Source organism: Argiope bruennichi, chromosome 6, assembly GCF_947563725.1.
Source record: "Argiope bruennichi chromosome 6, qqArgBrue1.1, whole genome shotgun sequence".
Lineage (NCBI taxonomy): Eukaryota > Metazoa > Arthropoda > Arachnida > Araneae > Araneidae > Argiope > Argiope bruennichi.
In genome coordinates, this window is record NC_079156.1 from 83,407,902 (window position 1) to 83,432,851 (window position 24,950).

At 28.0% G+C, this 24,950-nt stretch overlaps 2 protein-coding genes across 2 annotated transcripts; one reads left to right on the forward strand and one right to left on the reverse strand.

The window, feature by feature from the left end:
- Window positions 1–4,776: 4,776 nt before the first annotated feature.
- Window positions 4,777–9,289, reverse strand: LOC129972339 (serum amyloid A-5 protein-like). The gene is made up of 3 exons (XM_056086443.1): window positions 9,131–9,289; window positions 6,351–6,591; window positions 4,777–4,921 (listed from the first exon to the last, which is right to left on the reverse strand). The coding sequence occupies exons 2-3, from the start codon at window positions 6,587–6,589 to the stop codon at window positions 4,780–4,782; spliced, it is 381 nt and encodes a 126-aa protein (XP_055942418.1). The 5' UTR covers window positions 6,590–6,591; window positions 9,131–9,289; the 3' UTR covers window positions 4,777–4,779.
- A 4,372-nt stretch (window positions 9,290–13,661) lies between these two features.
- Window positions 13,662–23,661, forward strand: LOC129972374 (sulfotransferase 1B1-like). The gene is made up of 2 exons (XM_056086494.1): window positions 13,662–13,837; window positions 22,481–23,661. Exon 2 carries the CDS (start codon window positions 22,500–22,502, stop codon window positions 23,394–23,396), a length of 897 nt encoding a protein of 298 aa, XP_055942469.1. The 5' UTR covers window positions 13,662–13,837; window positions 22,481–22,499; the 3' UTR covers window positions 23,397–23,661.
- Window positions 23,662–24,950: the final 1,289 nt, after the last annotated feature.

The window sequence follows — 24,950 nt, forward strand, 5'->3', positions numbered from 1 at the left end:
GAGTCCTTTAAATCTTTATCTGCGTTACAACCCAAATAATCAAGACTATGTGAAGGAAATGACTGGTCAATTTTACATCAATGGAGAAGGAGTTCAAGGAAGAGTTTCTGCGCCTGTTGATAGGAAAAATTTTAATTATACATGATTAAAAGATTTCTTTAGAAACTAGGTGGTTTGTACTTGATTTTATTATTGTTTCACTTTTAAGAGAGATCATAACACAACATTTTTATTGACTTATTTCTGATCCCATATTGATTTGCAACCATATTTATCCTAAATCTTCTTGTGCTTCAAATTGAACACTTTGAATCCTCTGGTAATTATTCATGGCGAGATTTTACTCTTCTTATACATGAAGTATACGAAATACTTAATAAAAAATAGTTGGAAACTAGAGATTTTGATGAATTTTTCAGGTTTAGATCTTCAAGAATCAGACAAAAATTATTGTTCCTTTCTCGTAGACAAACAGAAGGTATTGTAATCGCCCCAAAAATTTAATCTCGACAGTTTGATGAATTTTCATTTCAAACACTTCTGAGTCCAGAAAATACATTTTTAGGGTTACGTCTATCTGTGTGATGCTTTGTGTGTTTCCGAAAACGATAAAAATCCTTTGAGTTTAGTGGATGAAATTTGATTTATGGTTCGAAATTCAAATTTGTAGATTTTTGGTTAAATTTTGAAGAAAATCCATTCTGAGAACTTCTATCTATCTGGCCGTCCTACAATAACTACACACTACACAGCACTACACTAACTACATAGCACAATAACTACAAACTACAAAGAGTTCATATGAATAAAATTTGATACACAGTTTTAGTATCTGAACCGTAGATTCTTATCAAATATTGAGCACAAATTCGTCAAAGAATTATCGTCTGTACAATCTTTTTTTATGTAAATTATTAATATATGTAATAATTCAGAAGTCAAACAAAGTAGATAAATGAAATTCGGTGAGTCGATCAATGGATTTGAGAAGGTTTCTGAAATCCTTTGTAATTATTCATGGCAAAGTTTTATTTTTTCGTACACAAGGTAAACAGAAATTTATAATCAAAGTTTAAAACCTCCAAGAATCTGTAAAGAACCAATTATAGAGTTATATCTGCCTAGATTTTTAGATGTATGTAGATAGATAATGATACAAGGATACAAAGATGATACAAATGATACAAAGGCCAGATATGGCTATACTGCTCCAAACATATGGTAGAATCGAATACATGTAAAAGTGAAAACAAGTAGCGGGAATCTACTCGATTTTCTCATATTCTCATACAATTTAGCACCTTCTCTTCGATTGTGATTATATAAGTCTACATTTCCTTGATATAAAATGGGGGGGGGATAGGGGATGGTCTGAAGGAAGCAGGCCTTCAGGAAGCAGGTCAAGGGAAATCCTCAAGATTGATTTTCTTGTCATTTTTATTCAATTACTACTTATCGAAACAAAGTTCAGGTGGATGATTTTACTGGTCGCCATTTCACCTCGTTTTCACTTTCTATGAATTATTAAAAAATCATAGAAATTAATCATGTTCTGCAAAATAAAGAAGTTCTGTGCTAAAATGCAATTTAAGCAAAAGGTCAAGGTATTTTGAAATTTGAATCCACTAATTTCAACCAAATATGGTTTCATTCTTTTTCATGCAAAATATTACCTTGGTTTTACTTGTATTTATTAGAAATAAATAAATTTGGGGAAAATATGGCTCAAATTTTCAGACGCTTTTCTCTGTGTTGTAATGAACAATAGAGGAGATTTTGAGAACAATGAGCGTAAGTAAAAAAAGGATGGTAAGTTGTGCTCTAGGCACATTCACATATGGTATTTCCATGAATACGTTATAGATCATATTCATTTTAACTCATAAATACAAAATCGATTCTCTGATGCAATCAGTTTCCATTTTCCTTATAAGTGTCATTATTTTTCATTTATATTCTCAAAATATTCGCTCTCTTTATTCGAGTTGTATTTTCTTAAGCTGCATCAACTAAGCTTTTGTTACGTAAGCTGTAAAAATGTAATACGCATGTGCAGAATTTGGTATAAAAGAAGAGACCGGGGCAAATTGATGAGCTGAGCGAGATATTTTTTTTTTATTTACATTGCTTTAGGGAAACTTAAATCTCCATACCTACTGCTGGACAGTAAACATTCGTGCAGTAAAGTTTTTGCCTTCATTTCGTTAGTTTTTAGATAATGTTCTAGTATTTTATGTGAAATGTTGTTATTTTCTTCAGCATAAGATCTCAATGACTAACAGGAAGAATGTTCAATTATTCTTTATTTTACATTACGACTTAGAGAATGCATTTTTCGCACTTATTATTTATTTATACTTTACCTTTGTTAATCTTACTAAAGGAATTAAAAACTTTTAATCTTTAAAACTGGGGCAAAAGGACCGGGTAATTTGACAATTTCTTCGTCTGGCCCCGTGTGCTTTTTATTGTTTTCCATTTGACATTTTAAGCATTTTTACTCTTTTTATGATTTTTTTTCATTTACATATTTTACAAATTGTTTCACACTATACTGTAGAACGCATAGACCTAAAGATATTACTTTATCAATCGTATTTTTAGAAGACATATTCATTCAAAAAGAAATACATGTCGAGAAAAAAGCATTTAAAACAACTATAGCAAGAAGCTATAGACTTATAGATATTACTTTAGCAATCGTATCTTTGGAAGACATATTCATTCAAAAAAGAATCACATAAGGCACAACAAAAATATTTAAAACTACTAAAGTAAGTGGTTAAGAATAAAAAAAAGTGGAGTGTTATTCAGGAATAGAAATCACATCTTTTTGACATTAGTTTAAACTGTACCGCTCCCCCTCCCCTCCCCTCCCAAAAAAGAGCTTATAAAATTCCTGCACATTAATTACTTTGAGAATCTATTTTGATCCTCTGTAAAGAAACTATGTTAGAATATTGCGAAAGCTACTCATCTCACGTGGATGCTTAAGCTTAGAAAGAGGGAATTATGTGTTTAATTTCTAATAATAAAAAATATTGATTTTTGATCTTATTAATTTATTTTGAGTTATTTTAGAATATTGCGAAAGCTACTCATGGCACGTGGATGCTTAAGCTTAGAAAGAGGGAGTTATGTGTTTAATTTTTAATAATAAAAAATATTGATTTTTGATCTTATTAATTTATTTTGAGTTAGAGTTTTAGAATATTGCGAAAGCTACTCATGGCATGTGGATGCTTAAGCTTAGAAAGAGGGAGTTATGTGTTTAATTTTTAAGAATAAAAAATATTGATTTTTGATCTTATTAATTTATTTTGAGTTAGAGTTTTAGAATATTGCGAAAGCTACTCATGGCACGTGGATGCTTAAGCTTAGAAAGAAGGAATTATGTGTTTAATTTTTAATCATAAATATTGATTTTTGATCTTATTAATTTATTTTAAGTTAGAGTTTTAAACATAACAACACTTTCATTACATTCTATTAAAAAGTATTTAATATTGTTTAATTAATTATTGTGCTGTCGTATTTTTGCTTGCTGATGCTTTTTTTTCAGTTGTTTGTATTCACAAATATATGAACTAAGAGACATAAATAATATAAATATACCTGTTGAAAAATCTGATCCATTCTATATTTTTGATATTAATATATTTAAATCCATCCCTCTTACTTGTTTCTTTAAAATTCCTCCAAAATTTGATACAGATCTTAAGTTTTGGTCTTAAAAACACTTATAAAATATCATTCATGCAATTTGTTCCCTTTTCAAGTTATTCTCTTTATAGACAGATAGATGAACTCATAGAAAAACGTGATTCCAAAAATGATTCTCCGGGAAATTATAATATCTGAAAACTTAATAGAGACCTGAGGTCGTTTTTTTTTATTATTTTTTTTTTTTATGATTTTTATGAGGTTTTTTTTTTTTTTTTTTTTTCTTACTTTGCATGTTAGAAAATATAAAGTGCATAGTTTTTTTTCTGCTGTGACTTACCTCAATTTCAAAATCTTATTTTCTTACTGACGTTTGAGAAATCTTTACTAGCGTAATATTATTCAATAATTCCATTAAATTTTCTTTAATTACTTAAAAAACTAGTTTTAATTGTAATAGCTTGCAAATATTTATTTTTTACATGTTTCTTCCAACCATGGTTTCATGGTTTTCCATTTAGTTTTCCCGGTTTAATTTGATATGGGAGATAGAAACAATAATAAAGGCTTTTGAAATTATTTTTATTTTTATAATAATTAACTGATTAATGAGACACCATGATGTATTAAAATTTGTGAAACAATTATAAGTTATTTTTTAAAGTAAATTTCTTTAAAACTTTAATAAAAACATTATTTGCATAAAAATTCCTGAGAATTCTTGAAAGTTAAATTTTCTAAAACCAGAGCTCTGAATGTGAATGCTGAGTCAACGATCAATTTCATTCATCAATGCATTTCAACGATCAGTTTTAGAAATTCGAGTTTTATAATTTAAAAAAAAAAAAGTTTAATCATAAATAAAGATTCAAAAAACTTTTAATTTTTTCCAATATTAAAAACGATATAAAACTAAACACATATCAACATTTATGAATCTTTATTTGAAAAAGACTAGAGAAATTTAAAAAAAAATCACAACGAAAATTTATGATATTTTTGTTGTTGTTGAAAGGCATTTGTGACATAATGCAAACAAACAATCATATCATGAGGATGAAGACTTGCATTGCACTTCTTATAATTTCTATGTTTAAAATCGCTTATTTTTCCCCATCAGTATTTGTCAGGCAATCCTTTGGGTCTGAATTTGTTTGGATCTCCACCTTCTCGTCCCCACTTGTTGGCTACTTGATCGGCTGCAGAGTCTTCTGCCCCTCGACCGCTGACCCCACCTTGCCATCCTTCTCTGGCATCACTGGAATAAAGACATACATATAACTCATCATTTATTCATTTGATAATTTTTGAGCTGAAAACAGAATATGGCATTAAATCGATAGTGGGATGCCTACCCCCCCCCCTAAAAAAGATTCTTCTTCTTCCAGAGAATATACAAATATGTGGATCTATGGATTAAATGCTTGAGAAAGCAAAGAACTGCGCCAAGATTTGATACCTTTATTGAATTTCAACTTTGTTTACCTGGCATTCAAAAATAGTTTCCAGGTAGCTTTTGACTAACACTTTTAACTTAGTGCCATTATAATCGAATTCAAAAGCGTCCACAAACTATTTCCTGCATCATTCTTACTCCTTTTACGTTACCTTTGTTGGACAGTTTAGGTATAGTTACATCCTTAACTCTGCTGCAAAATCAAATAATTCCGTTTGATGTATTCCGTAAGCCATCAAGTCAGGTCAAATTCTTTATGTTAAATCTATGGACAGGCGCATCTTTGCTGAGATTTTATATTCCTTAATTCCTTCTTTCTTCATATTATCATTACTGCCCTAACTGAAGCTTTATTTCGTAATGATTATTATTGCACTAGAAAAGGAATTATGTTTCATTCACTTAATTTATTATTTTTATATTAATTTCTTGCTTAGTTATGATTTATTTTGTAAAGATCTAGCAATTTTTTTTTATTTTCTAAAGATCTTTGTATATACGAGGGCTGTCTAAAATGTATCCGACCTTGAATTTTCCTGCGTACGATAATGATGTTAGTGTGACGCCACCGTACACAGTGGGAGATGACACACTGTTCACAGTGGAGAATTTAATATGCATGCTGCAATTTTTTCTCCGTATTCGAGTGTGCCAGTCGCTGCCTGCTGGTCGTTGAGTAAGGTGCTGTTATAAGTGCTCGTATGATTTTTCATTTCTCTCAAGATGACTGATTCAGACTTTCTTGGGAAACACGGAATTTTTATCGTCTCTTAACCTCACTAATCACCAGATATGGCTCCTTGCGATTTCTGGTTATTTCTGAAATTGAATATGCCTTTTAAAAGATCCCATTTTGAGAATAGAGAAGAGATAATGCAGAACGCGACAACAGAAATGATCGCCATTCCAAAAGAAACTTGCAGGAGTGTTTTCAGCAGTGGAAGGATCTGTGGGTTAAGAGTTGAAGGCGCAAAGGGCCTATTTTGAAGGGGATTAGGATCCCAATTTCGTAACGTAAATAATATATTTTTCCCTGACAAAGGTCGAATACTTTTTAGACAACCCTCGTATATATTTAATCTGGATTAAAAGTAAAAATTCTACCCAATGTGTTATTTCTTTTACACTCCCAAATTGTTCATCCGGTTTATCTAGTAATTAAAATTACCATTTGAATTTGGGTAAAGAAAAGAATATTGTGCAAAAAAAAAGTAAATGAAATGTATCATACCTAATCACTCCAGCAATCCATTTTCCTCCAGGTCCTCTCTGGGCAGCGTCATAGTTCCCTCTGGCATGGAAGTATTTATCGGCTCCCTTGTAATTTGCTTCTCGCATGTCCTGGTATGCCTTCCACATATCGCCGCCTCCTTGCCAGGCTTGCTTCATGAACGAAAATTGGCACAAAACGGGAGACGTGAAAAGAGCCATGGCAAGGCACAGACACAAAAGAGACAGAGTGGATGTCATATCTACAAAGAAATGGATTATATTTTGAGACTGTTAGATTAATTTCTTTTCGAACGATTTCAAAAAGATATTTAATGTTTTTGCTGTCTGGATGATAATAAATCAATTTATAAAATATGAAATGACATTGAAAAAATCTAGTAATTAAATTCAGAAAATTAATGAATATAATTAATAAAATTAATGAATTAATTATACAATACTTTGATACAATAGGTACAAGGATATAGATACAATAGATATAGATATTTGATACAATAGGTACAAGGATATAGATACAATAGATATAGATATTTGATACGATAGGTAAAAGAATATAGATACAATAGATATAGATATTTGATACGATAGGTAAAAGGATATAGATACAATAGATATAGATATTTGATACAATAGGTACAAGGATATAGATACAATAGATATAGATATTTGATACGATAGGTAAAAGGATATAGATACAATAGATATAGATATTTGATACAATAGGTAAATCTAAATAATGGCCAAGAGCAATAGATTTTCTTTTAATAAACATGGTAGCTGACGTAAAATTTTCATAGAAATAAGTTAAAAGACTTGAAGCACATCTTTGGATTTGGTGATATAAACATAAATTATAACTTCTTTGTCAAACCTATATAAAATTGTCCTGCGGTTAAGGACATAAAAACTTTGACCATCAGCAGTTCTATAAACGTCAGCATTGTTGATTTTTAATATTCAACTCTATTTTAAGTTAAAATAAAACAAACTACGGCAGATACTGGACCATGGGCCAATCAGAATAAATTCTATATTTCTTAAATCAATTTTTTCATTGCAATAGAATCTCACATGATTAAACAAATGATCTTTTTTTTGCAAAGAGAATAATTTTTAGAAAATCTATTCTACTGAATATTAACAATTGTAATAATAACTGTAGTAATTATGAAGTAATTGCAATTATAAGCTTTGCGAATTACATATTGAGTAGAATCTCACATGAATGTTTTTCATCAAGAGAATGCACAACGATTAAGCTACGTTATTATGAAATTAAAGTAAGAGAAATAGAAATAAATGATAATTATGAAACGGTGAATGCTATTGCATTTTCCATTTTAAACAATCTGAAACTATACATGCATTTTCCAGAAATAAATAGAAACATAAAATTCGATAAATTTTGGCTTGCGATTTCAAATCAGTTAATCAGTGACTGAACAATTAATCAGTAGCAGTAAATTCAGACTTTTGCACATGAAAAACTTCAAGGAAGTTTAAAAGAAAATCATTTAATATATCATTTAAATTATGTGCAATGCATGTATATAGTAAGTTCGCCGAAATTTTATAAAAAAATTGAATTTAAAATAAAATCGAGCCGAATCAATGTTACCATTCACAAGAATCAAAGAATGGCAAAAAAATCGTCTGCTTAAATGAAATGCAAAAAATTAAAATCAGAAAGAAAAAAAAAGGATAATTAAAGCCATGTAGGTAAAAAAACTAAAACAAAACTAGTGTGCCATTTTAAAACATATTATAAGTGAACTAAACATAAATAGGTTAAGGTACGGGATTACGTTTGGGATGAATTTTTTAAAAAACATTCGAAATTTGTTATATTTTTGAATATTTGTATAATTTTTTTTTAATATTCTCTGAAACTAAAATATCTCTGTTAAGTGGCAAAAGTTTTTTTAAAAAAATTGGAAAAAAGATCTTATTTTGTTAAAAATAAGTATAAAGCAAAAATATTCTAGTCTAGAAGCTTATCAAATGATTTGCTTAAAATTTTGTAGAAATTTTAAGGAATATTTTATCAAGTTTTTGAACTAAAAAATAAGCTACATTTCTATCTATTTTTTTTAAATATCGGGTTCCAAATGATAAATAAAACGAAATTTTCAAATTTTTTACATTGCATAATACTAAAATAATTATGAAATATTTCTAAATGAATAGATTACTCACTCTCTAGTTCAGTATCTGCAGAACGTATTCAGAAATTATTATACTAAATTTGAGCAAAAAATATGAATTAGATTTTAATTTGTGAGGCTTTTCGTAAGAAAATTGTATCAAGATTAGAATTTGAGAAAATAGCATCTAAAAATGTAAAATAGTATTGAAATATGTGTAAATACAAATATGAAAATCAGTGTAACTTCCAAAAATGAAAAGGGACTTAGAAAAAAATTATAACCGTTTTGTAAAGAAATCTGTTTAAACATTAAGAATATTACCTGGTCTTTATATCAGAAATTAGAATTTCAGAAAATAGCTTCTAAATATATAAAATAGCATTAAAATTATGTAAATACAGATATGAAAATCAATGTAACTTCCTAAAAAGTATACTTAGAAACAAAATTATAACGGTTATGTAAAAGAAACCTGTTCACACATTAAGAATATTAAATAGAAAAAAATTCAAAATTTCGCAAGAAATCGACTTTGTAACGTAGTCGCCTACCTTAAATAAATTTTGATCTTATTCATATAAATTTCGAAGCTGAATAATATCTGTTGTATATAAATAAATAGTAAACTCACCTATTTATAACTTCAACTGACTGTTGGCGCTGTTCTAACTTTCTATCAGCAGATCTATTTCAAAATCTGATATCAGTAGGTTTCCTGGCCGATATTTATATGCAGACGATATTAAAGGTTTCCGCACTTTCACTGTCAAAGTCCGCTCTTGGAATTCCCCCAGATTCTTTTTCAAGTCCAGGCTTTTCCGCTTTACAGCGGTGGAAATCACCGTCTCGCGAACTAGCGAATTCGTGGAACAAGTGCAGAATTTCCCTTTCCTTTCTTTTTACCAAAAGACACTTGCCTCTTCCGCCATTGTTCTCAGAGATGAAAATTCAAAACTTTATTGTTTTCAGGCTTTGTTTGAAGTTAGTTTTTTTCCTCTTCAAATGAAATTGCTTGCAATTATTAATCGGTCAATAGCATTGCATTGCAAGAAATGTTGGTAACCTTGCTATTGTTAACAAATTTAAAAAAAAAAAGTTATTTTATGCAATAATGCTTTGTTTTCGTGAAAGCTTCACATGCTTCTGGTATTTATTAATTACTAGCTGTCTTTCGTAATCAGTTGCTTCGTGGAATATCGGATCCAATTAAAACTCTTATGCAAGAGAGTACTTTAAGGCATAAGTTTATGACAGGCATTAAAGAAGTCTTATTTTAATATTTTTATACTTTTTCTTCAAGAACATTCCCAATGGAGCCGAGTCCCATGACGTCACTTTCTTTAAAATTAGGGAAAACTTGACTTTCAAATTGCATTTTCTCTTTTGCGGTAAAATAATTCCACCAGAGACGTACTTTTGCAAAATGGCGTCCAGGGCAAATATCAAAAAAGTAACCTTTCCCAACTTTTGCAGTCTTCATATTATCCCCTCCCCTCCCCCCAAAAAATATGTTATGCCTTCTTGGGAGTTGAAGTTAAGCCTAAATAACTATGCATAAAACATTTTTGCAGCAACTCAGCAGCTGATTAATTATTCAAACAGAGTTTTTATAATAATTAAGAAATATAGCTGTTATAAAGGCAAATATGAACAAAATATTGTTAAATCGTTTAAAAGAACTTGAAATCATATTTTAAAACATAATAACCGACATTAAATTTTAAAATATTTGATGAATATTATATATGAAAAAATGTACAATATATAAATGAATATTATAATACTTATTTTGTATCTTAATTCTTATCTTTAATCATTAATAAAATGCATATTAGATATGATTATTTTGGAGTGGGGGGGGTCTAAAAGCATGCCAGGTATCCTTGGGAAGCATATACCGATCCTGAGGGGATAATAGAATGCACATTGATTTTATATTTTGTAATTTATCAAATTTTTCACAGAAATATCGGTTTAAATTTCCTATTTAAATCTTTTGTAGTGAATTATTATATTAAACATTTCCTGATCAAGGATGGCAAAGTGTCATTAAAAACTTTCGATATGACTTTGAAAAATTAATAACGTTTTGCAAAATGTTATTATGACGCCTCTAAAAAGAAAGAGCCGCCTGCATTTAATGATTATCATACAGTTCTATATATTAATACTAATAGCGGAAATGTCTTTTGTTTGACTGTCCGCTGTTGCTTTACAAGTCAAACTGTTAGAATTTAAGTAACGAATCTTCACATAAATATACTTCGGAAAAAGAGTACATGCGTCGTCTGCAATTTTTCCGCATTTGAATTAGTTTTAATTGATAAAAAAATGAAGTGAAATTTGAACGGATATCAATGATAACTTCTGAAAATATTATCTTATATAAAGACAGTTACCAAATAAATTATCTTAAAATGCTAATAAAGAAATAAAAATGCACCACGTTAAAATTTAAACACACATTATTTTATACCTAATGAATACTCGTTCTTTCTCTAATCTTAATCAAAGGCAACTTATTTCAGGATTGGAACAATTTGAACTTAATATAGTTTTTAACTCATTGTCTCCTTTTAATTTCAAAGTAATATTTTTGAATTTTTATTAATTATTTAAGTTCAGGTAATTTGTTACAAAAGTAAAAATTTTGATAAGTGTTCTTTTTTTTTATAATTATTGTGGTATCGAATATTGAGCCATTATTTGAAATTTAACGCATTGAGAAACAATTTTCAGGATATTTGAAGCATATATTTTTTTAAAAACAATGCATCTAAGATATTTTGGAAGATTCGTCTTCAGCGCAACTCTGATATCATGAAAATGTTAAGGTTTCTTTCATGGCTGTTCGAATGCGAATTTACAACAATATAAATTCATTCCAGCCTCACAAAATAGAGAAAAATGTTCAATTAATAGATCTTTTTTTTTTCTGTTCATGTCTTTTCCATCACACAAGTTTTCCTTTCTTTCTTATAATTTATAATTTCTATACATGGCGCCACATAGAATGAAATTTATTGCTGGTTCTTCTCATTCAATTTTAGTTTCTTAGGTATTTCAAAACACTAATCGATTTTTTTTCTTTGCTGATTGATAAGAATATTTGGAAAACAGAAATGCGACCTTAGCTTATTTATGTTAAGTCCGATATCGCATTGAGTCTAGTTTATTAATATTAACCGCATTACTCCCTTATATTGAAATACTTTATCTTTAGTTTTATTAATGTGAAAAATATTTTTAAACGTTAAAGACTCGTATGCCTGGACCGATGTTTGTTTATAGAGCTTTAATAGTAGTTTGAATTTGAAAAATAATCAAGATATCTGAATAAATACAATTCTTAAAATGATTGAAAATTCTTTAGCAATGTTGCTTCAATTTTATACTTTCTTCCTGCCCACGGTCGCAGCATTCTCTAAAATAAAATACGCTATGTGAGAAAAACTGATGGCGTAAAAAGAAAATTCGTTTATGAGAAAAACAACTTTTTTTATATTAATACAATTAATCTTACTACATCATATCAACTCTTGCTAGGTGCTTTTTCCTCATTTCCGTTATTAACATTAATTTCATAGAAAATTTGCTAAAAAATCAACATAGTTGATATCAGGGCAATATACCAAATTGCATCTCCTTAGCTCACTGCGTCGCTGAGATGCTGTGTTCACAGATAGAAATAATTTCAAAAATATGTGCTTCGGAATCGGGAAACTGAAGCTTAGAGATTCTCGAGTTCGAAATTTTTTTGTCTATTTCAATATTTTTCAGTCGTATGGAAGAAAGTAAAACGTGAACGGATCAACGACGCAGTAGTAAATTAGAATCGGAATAATAAAAATTTAATTTAATTATGTATTTTATTTTTATTGAAGATTTTTCGATCGTTTATAAATAAAATCAAATATTGTTTCAAAAACTTTTACAATAATTACAATACTCATATAATTTCTCTTCGGAAGCTACACTGTAAAGGTCTTTTGGAATATTTCATCCAAATTTGAACGATGAAATAAATAATGAGAATGGTAGCTAAGTTGGCATCTTTCCTCTTCCTAAATCAGCACGAGGAATTTTATATTCAATTTTCACAAGCGCAAGATCCACTTATATAGCATATCTTTAGAGGAATCGAATTTCGAACTAACGATATGTTTTGAAACCAGTATTTCGACATCAAGAGACTATGATCCTTGCAACAATTGGAAAAAGAAAAGAAAAATATTTAATAGTGGTGAAAACAAACTTAAATGCGAGTGTTTTTGACATTTGAAGTTAATAACAATAACCAAACAGCAGTTTTTGATAGTTCTATCAAAGTATTTAGAAAGTGCTTAGTTTTCTAAGCTCAGAAAATACTCAGATCTATTTTTTAATGCTTATTTCTGATGTTTTTATGTACTTTTATTTTTTATGTTTTTGAATATGGAATTTCACAAACGATTTCTATATATCATAGCGTTTCTATATATCATAAATAATGTACTATACTATAAGTGTAAAATTATAAAGAAATTGATTCACCAATTACATTTGATTGTTACAAATTATAACAAATAATTCACTAAAAAGAAAATTTATAGAAATTTATTAAAAATTAAAATTCATTAACAAATAATTAGAATTCCAATTTGCTTTTATTATTTCTATCGGTATTTAACGCATTTAAAACTATATTTTGCCTAACATATGTTATAGAAAATTTTATACCATTTATTATTATAGTAATAAAGAAATATTCAAAATTTTAAAAATCATGTAAGAATATTGTACGTAATAAAAATTATCGTTATCTTTTTAAAATATTCGATCAAAATTACAATCGAATTAGAAGAACTGAGTTCTATTGTAGCGAACGGATACTAAAAAGCAAGAATTTTAAAATCATTATTTTCTACACCTGCAGATTCAAATTCTTACTTAGTAAAATAAAGCAAATTGCTTTTCTGTACAGCATAACATTATTAGGAACATGCATTTAAAAGCAATGCATTTATATGAATAATTTCTGGAAATTACATCCCCAATTCTAAAATAACAAGGTCAGGCATGCTCAGTAATCCAATAAATGCTTTATTATTCCATATACGTGACCTTCTAAAAAAGCAAGCTGGAACTAGTATACATCATGTGATTCGAAATGAAAGTATGCCATGACTTGTTGTTTTCAAGAAATATTGAGTATTCGTTTACCCATTACTTATTCGTTTACCCATCTGAAGTTAAAGTACTGTAAACTTTTTGTTTTACTGTAAGTGTTTAGTTCGAAAACTCTGCCTAATATACGATTAAAAGAGCAAGTTCACAGTAAAACTTCTGTTTTTGAAAGGTAAGGCCTTGATTAGATTTTTCACTTCTCTTTTCTGCTCAATGTTTTCAAGGCTGCATTGTCGTTTTTAGTTTATATTTATTTTAAAAAAATCTAGATAAAAAGAAAAAAACTGCAGATGATAAAAAAAACTGCTAAAGATTTAAAAAAAAAAGCTTCTAAAGATTTAAAAAAATTGCGAAAAATAAAAAAAAACTGCTGAAGATAAAAAAAAAGCTACGAAAGATTTAAAAAAATTGCGAAAAATAAAAAAAAACTGCAGAGGGTTATTTAAATTTCTACATTTCTGCAAAAACTTATAAAAAAATGCTAACCAAAACTGAATTTCGAATATTCATTTTGCACTAAAAGTTCCATTGTTTTTGTATTATGGTTGACTATAGAAACATTAGGAACATTTACACTGAGATTAAATATTAAAATACTGAGTCTTCGTATATGACAAAAGAATCAGAAAAGTAAAAATGTTTAGCATATTTGAAATCGAATAAATTGCTTTCTTTTTATGTATTTATTTTTGCTATTTACTGAAATTTGTTTTTTCATCGTATTTAATATATGAATCAGATTAAAGCGTTTCATTTTAGTTCAGATTTATATTTTTATATTGAATAAGATAATGGGAATTTTAAATACATTAAAACTCGGTATTAGTTAGGCATACATTCAATTTAAAAAGCGTTTTTACAATGTGGGAAGTAAATTTTATTAACTAATATATTATCGTTTAGTTGTGAAAATATCTTATCAAATTTATTATTGTTTTGTCCAAATTTATGTACATACTTTATGCAAAGATCTCTATTTATAAATATACAGGGCAGACCGTTTGACTAGCAAATATCAAATCTGATGCAAATATGGAATATTTTGGAAGGGGGAAGGGACCTCGAAATTTTTTTTTTTTAATTTTAATTGATTAAAAATCACACTGAATTTTGGATTTTTTAATGATAAATTCTGAAAATATTATTACAAAAAACTACATTTTGCATCCTTTTGAAATTTAAATAATTGACTTTGTAATTATGCCAATTTAATAATCAAGTAAATCTTTCCTGAATTCTGACGATTTTTTAAAAATATTTTTTTGTTTGAGTTCCAGTAAAAGATTTCATTATTACCTTGAAATTCAAGCACTTTTCAGTGTTTCATCAAATATTTAATTGCATCATTTACTTCCATTCTTGAAAGCGAAAGAAGAAGGATTTTGTTTTATATTTGTTTAGTTTATATAGCGAATAAAAAAGTGAATGGTATACTACATCGAGAGTAAGAGGATAGTTGAAAAAATATTCACGCATTTCCTATAGCTATGATGTTATGGGATTGATCTCAGTTAGAAAGGTCTAGATACACAAAAAACAAAATTTCAAAAATAACCCGGTTTTAATGTAAGACACTTGAGCGGAATCAAAAACATGAAGCAATATCTGAACTATTTGTTTAAATAAAGCAATATTGTTATGAGCCAAATAGTCGTCATAGATGATTAATCTATAATATTTTCAATTTATATGCTGCATTTTTTGTATCAAATGTATTTTTAACACTTTACTGCTTATAGACTGACATACTATCTGCAAATTCTGTCATCTGAAATGTATAATGAAACAGGGCTCTAGAGGGCTACCAAATTTGGTAATAATTTTCTAAGAAGGGACTTCTCAAATATTTCACTTGATTTTTATTTTAAAATTAATAAAAAAAATGGTTTTTCTTCAATAACTTCTGAGCATATTATTATACAAAAACTAGTTTTATGCTATTTTTTAAATAAAAAAACTTTTAAGTGATGTCGAATCTAAATTCGCATAATTTTTTCAACCTTTATTAAATTTAAAAAAATATTTTCTTGATTTTGCATCAGTATTTTTTATTATTTTAAGCATTGAATTTATTTTTATTATAAAGTTATACAATATAAAAATATTTTTATATGCGTCATCGTTACTGTATAATCAATTGCAAATTTTAAAAATAAAATGAAGATAGACGAATCAAGCCTAAAGTATTATCATAGTATGATGTTTTTGACTGTAGGCAAGATCTCTTTTGCCCTTTTATGAAACTTTTTTTTAAATTTTACATTGTCAAATTGTGTTAAAACTAGCAATAAAGAGATAAATATTTTTTTAAAGACAAACTATTCCATTTCTTCTCAGTTATAATTTTTTTGAGCTTTGTGTCTTGCACAATATTCTTGTCATGTGTCTTAAAAGTATTTCTTACGATAAAAGCACGCTTTTTATATCGTTTTAACAAAAGGATAATTACCTGACAAGCGAGATTTCCCTTTTATATTCATCTGAGAAATTGAGTAAAAAAGGGGTAAGAAAAGTGGTTTCTGAACAAGAGAAGCCAGAAACTTTTCTTCACCAAATTTATATTTTATGTAACTCCTATTTTAATAGCTTCTTCATCAACATATTTTAAAGCTTCAAATTTTGATAGTCATATAATTCCTTCATAATATTATAAAGGACTTCAGCCATAACGTAATATGTATCACTCTAATTTTCTGTAGATCCCGTAGAATTTATGCATTAAATTAAAGTGGAAATGGTTAAATTGTAATTAATATAAGAACATTTTTTACTAAAACGAAGCATTTTTTTAAATATGAGTACTGAAAACAGAGTCGCTCAGTATTTAAACCTTATCGCCACTAAAGAATATCTTTCTTGATTTATGTAATATCTCAAGACGTTTTCTACAAAATTTTCCCAGATTCATCATGAACAGATCAATTAATTAACAATGTTTAGTTTTAAATGCATGAAACTCTAAGAAAATGAACACAATCGTTTGAATTAATCGGTCGGCAACATGTTCAGCCTTCAAAACCAAGTACGTATCCTTTGAAAATAGAGTTGTCAACAATCAAAACAAAATGCGCATGCGTGAATTTTCAGCAACAATAATGGTAACGCAAATGCGTGAATTTTCTACGCCAGTTGGGGTAACGCTACGCCGATTAGACATTTTTAATTTCCTTTATTCTGTTTTATTTTAATTCAAAAGCACTTCAGAATGAATCTGAAAGATCGATTCATTAACAGTGTTTAATTTTAAATGCATCAAACACTAAGAAAATAAACAGAATAGTTTGAAGTAATCGGCCGAAAATATATTAAGCCTATCCTCGTTAGAATGAAAAAAAAACTGAAGCCTTACTCATTTTGGCGGTGGGGGAATGAAAAGATTTTTTAGTGGAAGTTAATTTTTAATTTATAATTAAAATTATAGTTAAAAATTAAAAAAAAGGGACTCCAGGTGCACATTTCTGACCTCCAAGGTATGCATGTGCCAAATTTGGTAGCTGTAGGTCGAACGATCTGGCCTGTAGAGCGCCAACCCACACACATGGAGCTTTACATAAGTATAGATAACTTATTCTCTGAGAAAATTAAAAGGGAATATTAAATAAAAGTGTAATAGTTTATTCAGATACTATGAAATATTTTTTTAAATGGTAGTAAAAGGAACCATTGATAATTTTTTGTCTTTCAGGTGCCTAAAAAACATTTTTTTTTGTATTCATTTGTTTTTAATAATTATCCTATCTGAGTTTTAAAAAAAGAGATCTTAATATTAGGTTGTATTCAACTTTTTTGTAACTCTCTAAAAACCTAGAATCTAGATTAAAATTGACTAATAATACTAGATTTATTTATAGCAAAATATATTGCGTAATATTTTTAAAGTATTACACAATATTTGTGCTATTGTGCAAAAAAAATAATAATTTGTATTTAAAATAAAGTTTTGAGTCTGATGGAGCAATTTTAAAAATAATGTTCAATTTAAGAAAAATGGCCCTTCCCCATTCCAGCATATAAAACACTTCCGTTCGATATTTGATTCAACTAAGATTCGTTTCATAATTACTTTTCGCTTCGTTTGGAATTTGTTAAAACTATTAAAAAGGAAAAGAAAAAAAAAACATATTTTCTTACTTAATTTTTTTAACTTTATGATGACACTTATTCTCGTTTTTTTTAAACTACTGATTCAATTGATCCAAATCATCACTAACTTAGATAACCGATAATTTACGGTATTTAAATTTATTTACATGATATTTTTTATCAACATAAAACTTTATTGAAACTGACATTGACATTGAACTTAATGATGTGATTTTTTTAAATATCTATTTAAGAAGGAGTTGCATTACAGAATTTAAAACTTCGAATACAAATAATATTCCCAATAACGCTGCTTAAAATCTAATGAAATGCTTTTATCATTTATTAGAATTATTGTTTTATAAATTATTGAATTCATTGATTCTTTAAGAAAAGTTCGAGTAAAGAAACATTTCTTGTGATGAAAATCCATTCCAACGTTAATAAATCATCTTACGGGGCAAAAGTTAAAAAAAAAATTAGAATGATTTTATGTTTTTTAGGAATAAAACGAAACATTGAAAAAAATGAAGTAAACTAAAATGTGCAAATTTAATCGTATTAAAATAAGCAGAGCATCCTATTTATTATCTACAATTAAAATCAGACTGAATTTGTTGCATAAATAATAAAAATTATTCTAATTTTATGTATTAATCGCTGATTAATTTAAATTTCTTTAAAGTATTCTTAAAATGAGAACGGTTTTTCCACGTTAGCCGTGTCAAAATCAACTCTTCGGCAAAATTAAATTTGGGATTAAAATAGTGAGAATGTGAAAATAATTTCAAAACAGCTGATTGGTAGTTTTAAATTACTGATATACATATTTCAATGTAAACTGTAATGAATTTAAAAATGCTAATACGATAAAACATTTATCTTGGGTTATACCCAAATTTGAAAGTCCGTATAACCCTGAACAGGCATTTACATAAACTAATAATAGAACTTTACTCAGAGATTATCGGTTACTCTTTGGACTCTGCTTAAAGAAATAAAAAAAAGTTTTCTGCAAAAGATTTTATTTACATCAGCTTTAGTGGAATGCAAATCTTTCAACCATCTGTCAGTGAATCAAATGTTTATTTTTAAAAATTATTATTGATACTAATAAACAATATCAATTTTTTGTTATTTAAACATTTAATAGTAATCTCTCTTTATTATTGTTTAATGAAAGAATTTTATTATTGGTTTTGTTTTGATAATGTCACAAATAGGATAGCCCTGCAGCGGCAAAAGAGAGAAACGAGTAGTGAACCACTAGCCGTAGAAAATGTAGAGTCGTTAGGATTTCTCTAAATTATGTTATGTTGTATTTAATTGTTTTATGACTGTAGCTCATTAGATCATAAATACAATTTTATATGAGCTTGCCGACGTCTGTCATTCTTAAATCACTCGATCAAAATACTGTATTAAAGAATCTTGGGTTAAAGAATTTTGCTAATGTTCTATTAAAGAATAGCTGTTATTCAATTGAAGAATGTCCAATCAAAGAATTTTGCTATAAAATTAAGGAATGTTGAATTAAAGAAATTTATTTTTATTCATTTAAGACGCATTTCTAGATTTCAATGTCTCTCTAAAATTTTATATCGAACGTATGTATAGCTAAATTAAGTGTAGGTAGATTACGAGAAAAAAAATGGGCCCTTGAAACAGCAAACTATGTGAGAAACAACAAAAATCAATCGGTCTGAAAAAGGTGACGTTATCATTTATTCTTATAAAGGTGTTTTGTCTTTATTAGAAATGAAGGCACGAATCTTTACTTATAATAATAATGAATGTGTGTTTGCGTATTGGCGCTCTACAGGGCGTTACTCGCTCAAGAGAAAAATTAGCTTTTATTGACATTTATTAACTGAAAACAACATTAACTGAAATTTAAAAATTAAATTAACCTTTTCTGCAAATTAAATCAGTAAAGTGTAATTTTAACATATGTCTGTAAGGAATAAACTCAACCTGAAATATAATATTTTTTAGAAAGATAAGTGCAAGGAAAAAATTTACTTGAACTTTTGTTGTTTGTTTCTTATGGCACTTGCCACTGACAAGCCCGCTGTTACGAAGACAGCGATTTAAGCCTGAGGGGAGCGTCTCTTATTTTTTATAGTAGCGCCAACTAGGGCCAAGAGTACGACTTTGCCACTCACGCATCACTCATTCGCTTGCACAACCCCTTTTTACAGGAGGGCACATTCACTCATCTCACAGATAGAACAAGAAGAACAACCATGCCCAAACCGGGACTCGAACCCGGGACGCCCAGATCACGAGGAAGACGCGCTACCCCTATGCCAGGACGCCGGCATTTGAACTTTTAAAATATCTATATTATTTTTTAACATTTGGCAGTATTTGATGCAAGCATCTTTTTTTATATACAAACCGTATACTTTTCTAATCAGGTCTGAAAATCTAATTTAATATTAGGTTTATACATCTAATAGGAAAAATTATCAAAAAGAAGCAAAGAATACTCTTTTATGCATTTTGTGCCAATAAATGATCTGATGAATTAAGAATTTTAGATCTTTATACAGATCCTCTGTCCTATGAGTCATATCTAGTAAAATATTTTCGAGTTTTCTAATGTTTTAAATAAAAAATGGCGCAGTCTTTCGCTGCTAAAAGTTGATGAGTTTTTAAAATTTAAATATTATTATCTTATAAAATCGCTGGATTTCAGGCCACTCCATTGACCTTCTCAAAGAAGAAGTCCGTCAGCTCCCGGTGTTTCCTTAAGGCTATTTTAGCGCAAAATAATGAAATTGCTGATTGTTCTAAAATAGCGATATTCAAAATTTTACAACCGGTCAGATTTAAGCGTATAAAATACAAGATTTTTAAAATTTTTGTTTAAAAGTTGGAGCGTCAAGAATATTTCACTGAATATGATTCCGTAGAACTAAAGGACTATAGAAATCTGTGTAATTTTCAGAAGTACGCTGACTGACTGAAACAAAATAAAATCCTATTTAAATGACGTGCAATTTTACATAATTTAAATTCTTTGAAAATTATAATTAAAGAATCGATTTTATGACGAATCAGAGAAATGTTTATTGAATAATTATTTAAGATATTGCATAATTTATAAAAAATAAATCTATAATGCATGTAAGACTTTAATCCTGAACAACTGTTTTATGTCCCCTTTTTAAAAAAAATATTTTGTTTTGTGTTTGGTTTCATTTATACCAATGCAAAAAGTTTTTTTTTATTGGTTGAAATTTAATTTTTTTCCGTTTCAATTTACATTTTATTTACAGTGATAGAAAATTAGAAAGATGCATAGTACAATGAAAAAAGCGGCATAAGGCTTTTATGAGTACGAGTTATATGATTATCAAATTTGAAGTTGAAAACATTTAGTGAAGAAACTATTAAGAGACCAAAATTCATAAAATATTAAATTGAAAATTAATCCCAGCGAATCAACTGCTCGCCAAAGGCGGTTACTTAAAAATATACGCAACTTCACAAAGAAACCTTTTTGTTAAAATAGCGGCAGATTCTTAGTGCATTTTGAATTGATTTTATTTTTCTTAATTCATTTTGAATTAATTATCATAAATAAATTGTTGATATACTTAATAAATAGTAAATTTAATTTGTTACAAGACATAGTCCATTTATATTTTATTTAAAGTATAATATAATATAATAATTTTTATATTTTACTGTTATATTATGAAATTCTGTTTCAATGATTAGGCAGTCTAATATTTTTTAATATTAAATTATTGATGAGTAAAATGATAGATGAAAGAAAAAGATGTGTAAGATGACAAAAGAATAGGGGCACTTCTGAATGTATAAAGCCTTTGTCAAAAGTTACATCCTCAAATATCTGGACACTTTGTACTATTATACTCGAAATTGCTTTATAAAGAATACTTAATAATTTTTACCGACAATGTTATCTTATTTTTTTATTTGATTCGTGTGGCCTTTAAATATTGAATTTTTGTATATTTGATGTCGATTTTAAATGAGACCTTTCAAATTTTTTAATGCGAGGTTATAGAAAAACTTGTCGACTGTGTATCAGAGTATCAAGATATCTGGTTAACAGCTAAAAGAAGACGAATTAAATTTGTATCTTGTAGGAAATAAGAATCAAATAATGGAGTAAGATTATCTTTCAAATATATTTTTGAATGGTTTTGTACCAATGTCCTTTTTATTCACTTTTTTTTTTGTTGTGTATGTTAAATATCTTCAATTCAATACTGTTATAAAATAACATTACAATAAAATTTACGTCACTTTCTTTGTAAAAACTATTGCAGAATAAACAGCAGAATTGCGTTCAAAAATAAACTGTGTAGAAGTTGCATTGCATCTTCTCTTTTGGATACTAGATGGCGATACCTGATTAGGCCATCCCCTATGTCATCCCATAGTGCATTGCGATTGTAATTAGAATGAGATGTGACGCTGAACTGTATTTTTAATATATTATTTATATTATGATTTATTATTATATATGGCTTTTTGAAGTTATTGATAAGATGTTTTTAGTTTTTTACCTGAAACTACTCTGATAACCATTTGTTCTATAAGTTTTTGTTTTTTCTTAAACTTATGGAGAAAGTTTTTATTAACATCTAGTATAAATCGATAGTTTTTCTTTTTGTTGATTTACTACATATTTTTAGTTTTGCTAAAACACTAAACTTGCTAAAGAATTTACTAATGTTTTTTTTTTCTATAGGGAACTCTCCTGAGAAAATATGACAGCTACTCAAGAACCTCTGAATAGCCCATACGTTCAATTTGTTAGAGGATATCCGTTTCCTGGCTCTTTTTTGTTTAAAAAGAAAGTTCTGGAAGAAGTTATGGATTACATTCCACGATCAGGAGATATTATCGTTTCTTCCTACCCCAAAACAGGCACAACCTGGCTACAATACATCGTTTTACAAATAATATCAAAGGGAGAATCATTTCCTAACAGCGAAGATATGGAAAAAGTTTTCCCTTACATGGAAAGGACTGGAGTGGAAGTTCTGAACTCTCTGAAGTCTCCAAGAACGTACATGCATCATATACCTTACAATTTGATGCAAAAGAACGAGAAAGCTAAAGTATTGTACATTTACAGACGTCCAGAAGATACTTTAGTATCTTACTACCATTTTTCTCGAAATATTAGAGGTAGTTTCATGGATTTCGATCAATATTTTGAGAACTTTTTGTCAGGAAATGTTGGATATGGGCGCTATTTCGAACACATATTGTCATACCACAAGCACAAAGATGACAAGAATCTTCTAATGATATCATACGAGAAATTACATGCAAACAAAAAAGAAGAAATCTTGAGAATTGCCAGATTTTTAGGCGAAGAATACTTCAACGATATCGCTGCAAACGAATCGATACTGAATAAGATTATAAAACAGACAAGTTTTGATCATATGAAGAGCAATATTTCTGTTGCCATTCCAAAAGTTGTAAATGGAGATAAAGGTCCAGAGGTAAAATTAACGGAGATAGATTTTTTTCGTAAAGGAATTGTGGGCGATGGGAAGAATTTGTTGTCTTTAGAACAACTGAAACGTTTGAATGATGTTGCCAGATCAGTTCTAGAAGGTACGGAGATTTATAGAGAGTGGATGGAAAAATAAAACTTTCGAAATGATCTGATATCTAATCTGAATTATTCACTTCAAAATAATATGAGGTTGCAAATGAAAGCAAAGTTTGTTGCTGTATATGTTTTTGATGCTGTATATAATTCTCGAAAGTTTGTTGCTTTATATAATCCAGATGTTTCACATTACATATATTTTAATAATATTAATAAGGTGATTATAATTCCTCTTCAAAAATACTAAAAATTACTAATAAATATTATAATATAATTCGATATATCTTATATAATTCGAAATAATTCGATAAATTTATTTGATACTTTTACATGCATAAATACATATACATGCATTTTCAATTAACTGCAATAGTAAAACAAAAGTTTTTTTTTCAGTTTTTTAAAATAAATTTATATTTCATAATTTTTTAGAAAATTAAAACTAACAAACTTAGTATAGAAAATTAAAATTACAAATAAATTAATTTAATTATTAATTACTCAATAATTTAATTATTTAATTATGAAAGAAAGTTAATTTTTTAAAAAATTTTGTTGGTGCTGCCTTCTATATTTATTTTATTGTTTCTCAACGCTGTTAATTTGCTGCTCATACTTTAATTAAAAGATTGCGTTACAAAATGACAGAATTTCTGAAAAAAAATTTCATATATGAAAAATGAATTCACGTTTTACTTTTAAAAGAGACTGAAAGTTTTAAATTTATGCAATCTCTAAATGCTGCATTTGTAATGAAACAAAATATAGTGAATCTACATTTCATAAATTTGGATATTTTTATTTTGAAAAGATGTAAGACCTAATCTATCTAAATCTTGTCAATCCTTACATATTTTCCCAATCTAACTTGAAAACTAATATGAGAGAATATATGAATTTTTTCAATGCTTATAAGCTGCATACAAATTTCCAATTCAATTTTACTATATGGAAAATTGAAACTTCTTTATATTGTTTTAATGTAATCTTGCTTATTAAAGCAAAATGTATCTCTTAATAAAGAATTTTTTTATTCGACTAATTTTTTAACTGCCCGAAAAAATATATTATTAATACTGATTTTTTTGACATTTTATTTAATCTGACATGTCTCATGTTTGTAAAACTGAAATTTTGCCATCAACATTCTTTATTGGCGAAGATTTGTAAATTTTTTATTCTTGTCTATTCTCTATTACAATGCATTATTTTAATATTTTTTGTGTTTTCACAGTTTATTTAATTAAACACTTAATTGAATTAAATTTAATGAATGGCGCCATCTAGGGGCAGTTTATTAAACAGATGAAGTGGACAACTGTCTATAAGCTCTTTAATTTTACGAAGCCCAGAACGAGAATTTTTCTCATTCTAAATAATTTTTTTTCGTTTTTCGCTTCTTAAATTCATGAATTAAAATTAAATCATTCAAGGACAGGGTAATTCTATATAAAAATTACCCATAATCTACAAACATAGATTTATTTTATAGATTCTTAGTGGAATCTTCAGGACAGCATATTCCTGAAACGAAAGGTGTCATTTAATTAGATAATAAAAATAATAAAAGAATTAAGGTGTTAACTCTACA

Excerpts from the sequence above, each read along its gene's own strand:
- LOC129972339 (XM_056086443.1), bottom strand. The coding sequence starts at position 6,589 with ATGACATCCACTCTGTCTCTTTTGTGTCTGTGCCTTGCCATGGCTCTT. Across the intron at positions 4,922-6,350 it reads TGGATTGCTGGAGTGATTAG|TGATGCCAGAGAAGGATGGC; the intron begins GTATGATACATT and ends TCTTTATTCCAG.
- LOC129972374 (XM_056086494.1), top strand. The coding sequence starts at position 22,500 with ATGACAGCTACTCAAGAACCTCTGAATAGCCCATACGTTCAATTTGTT.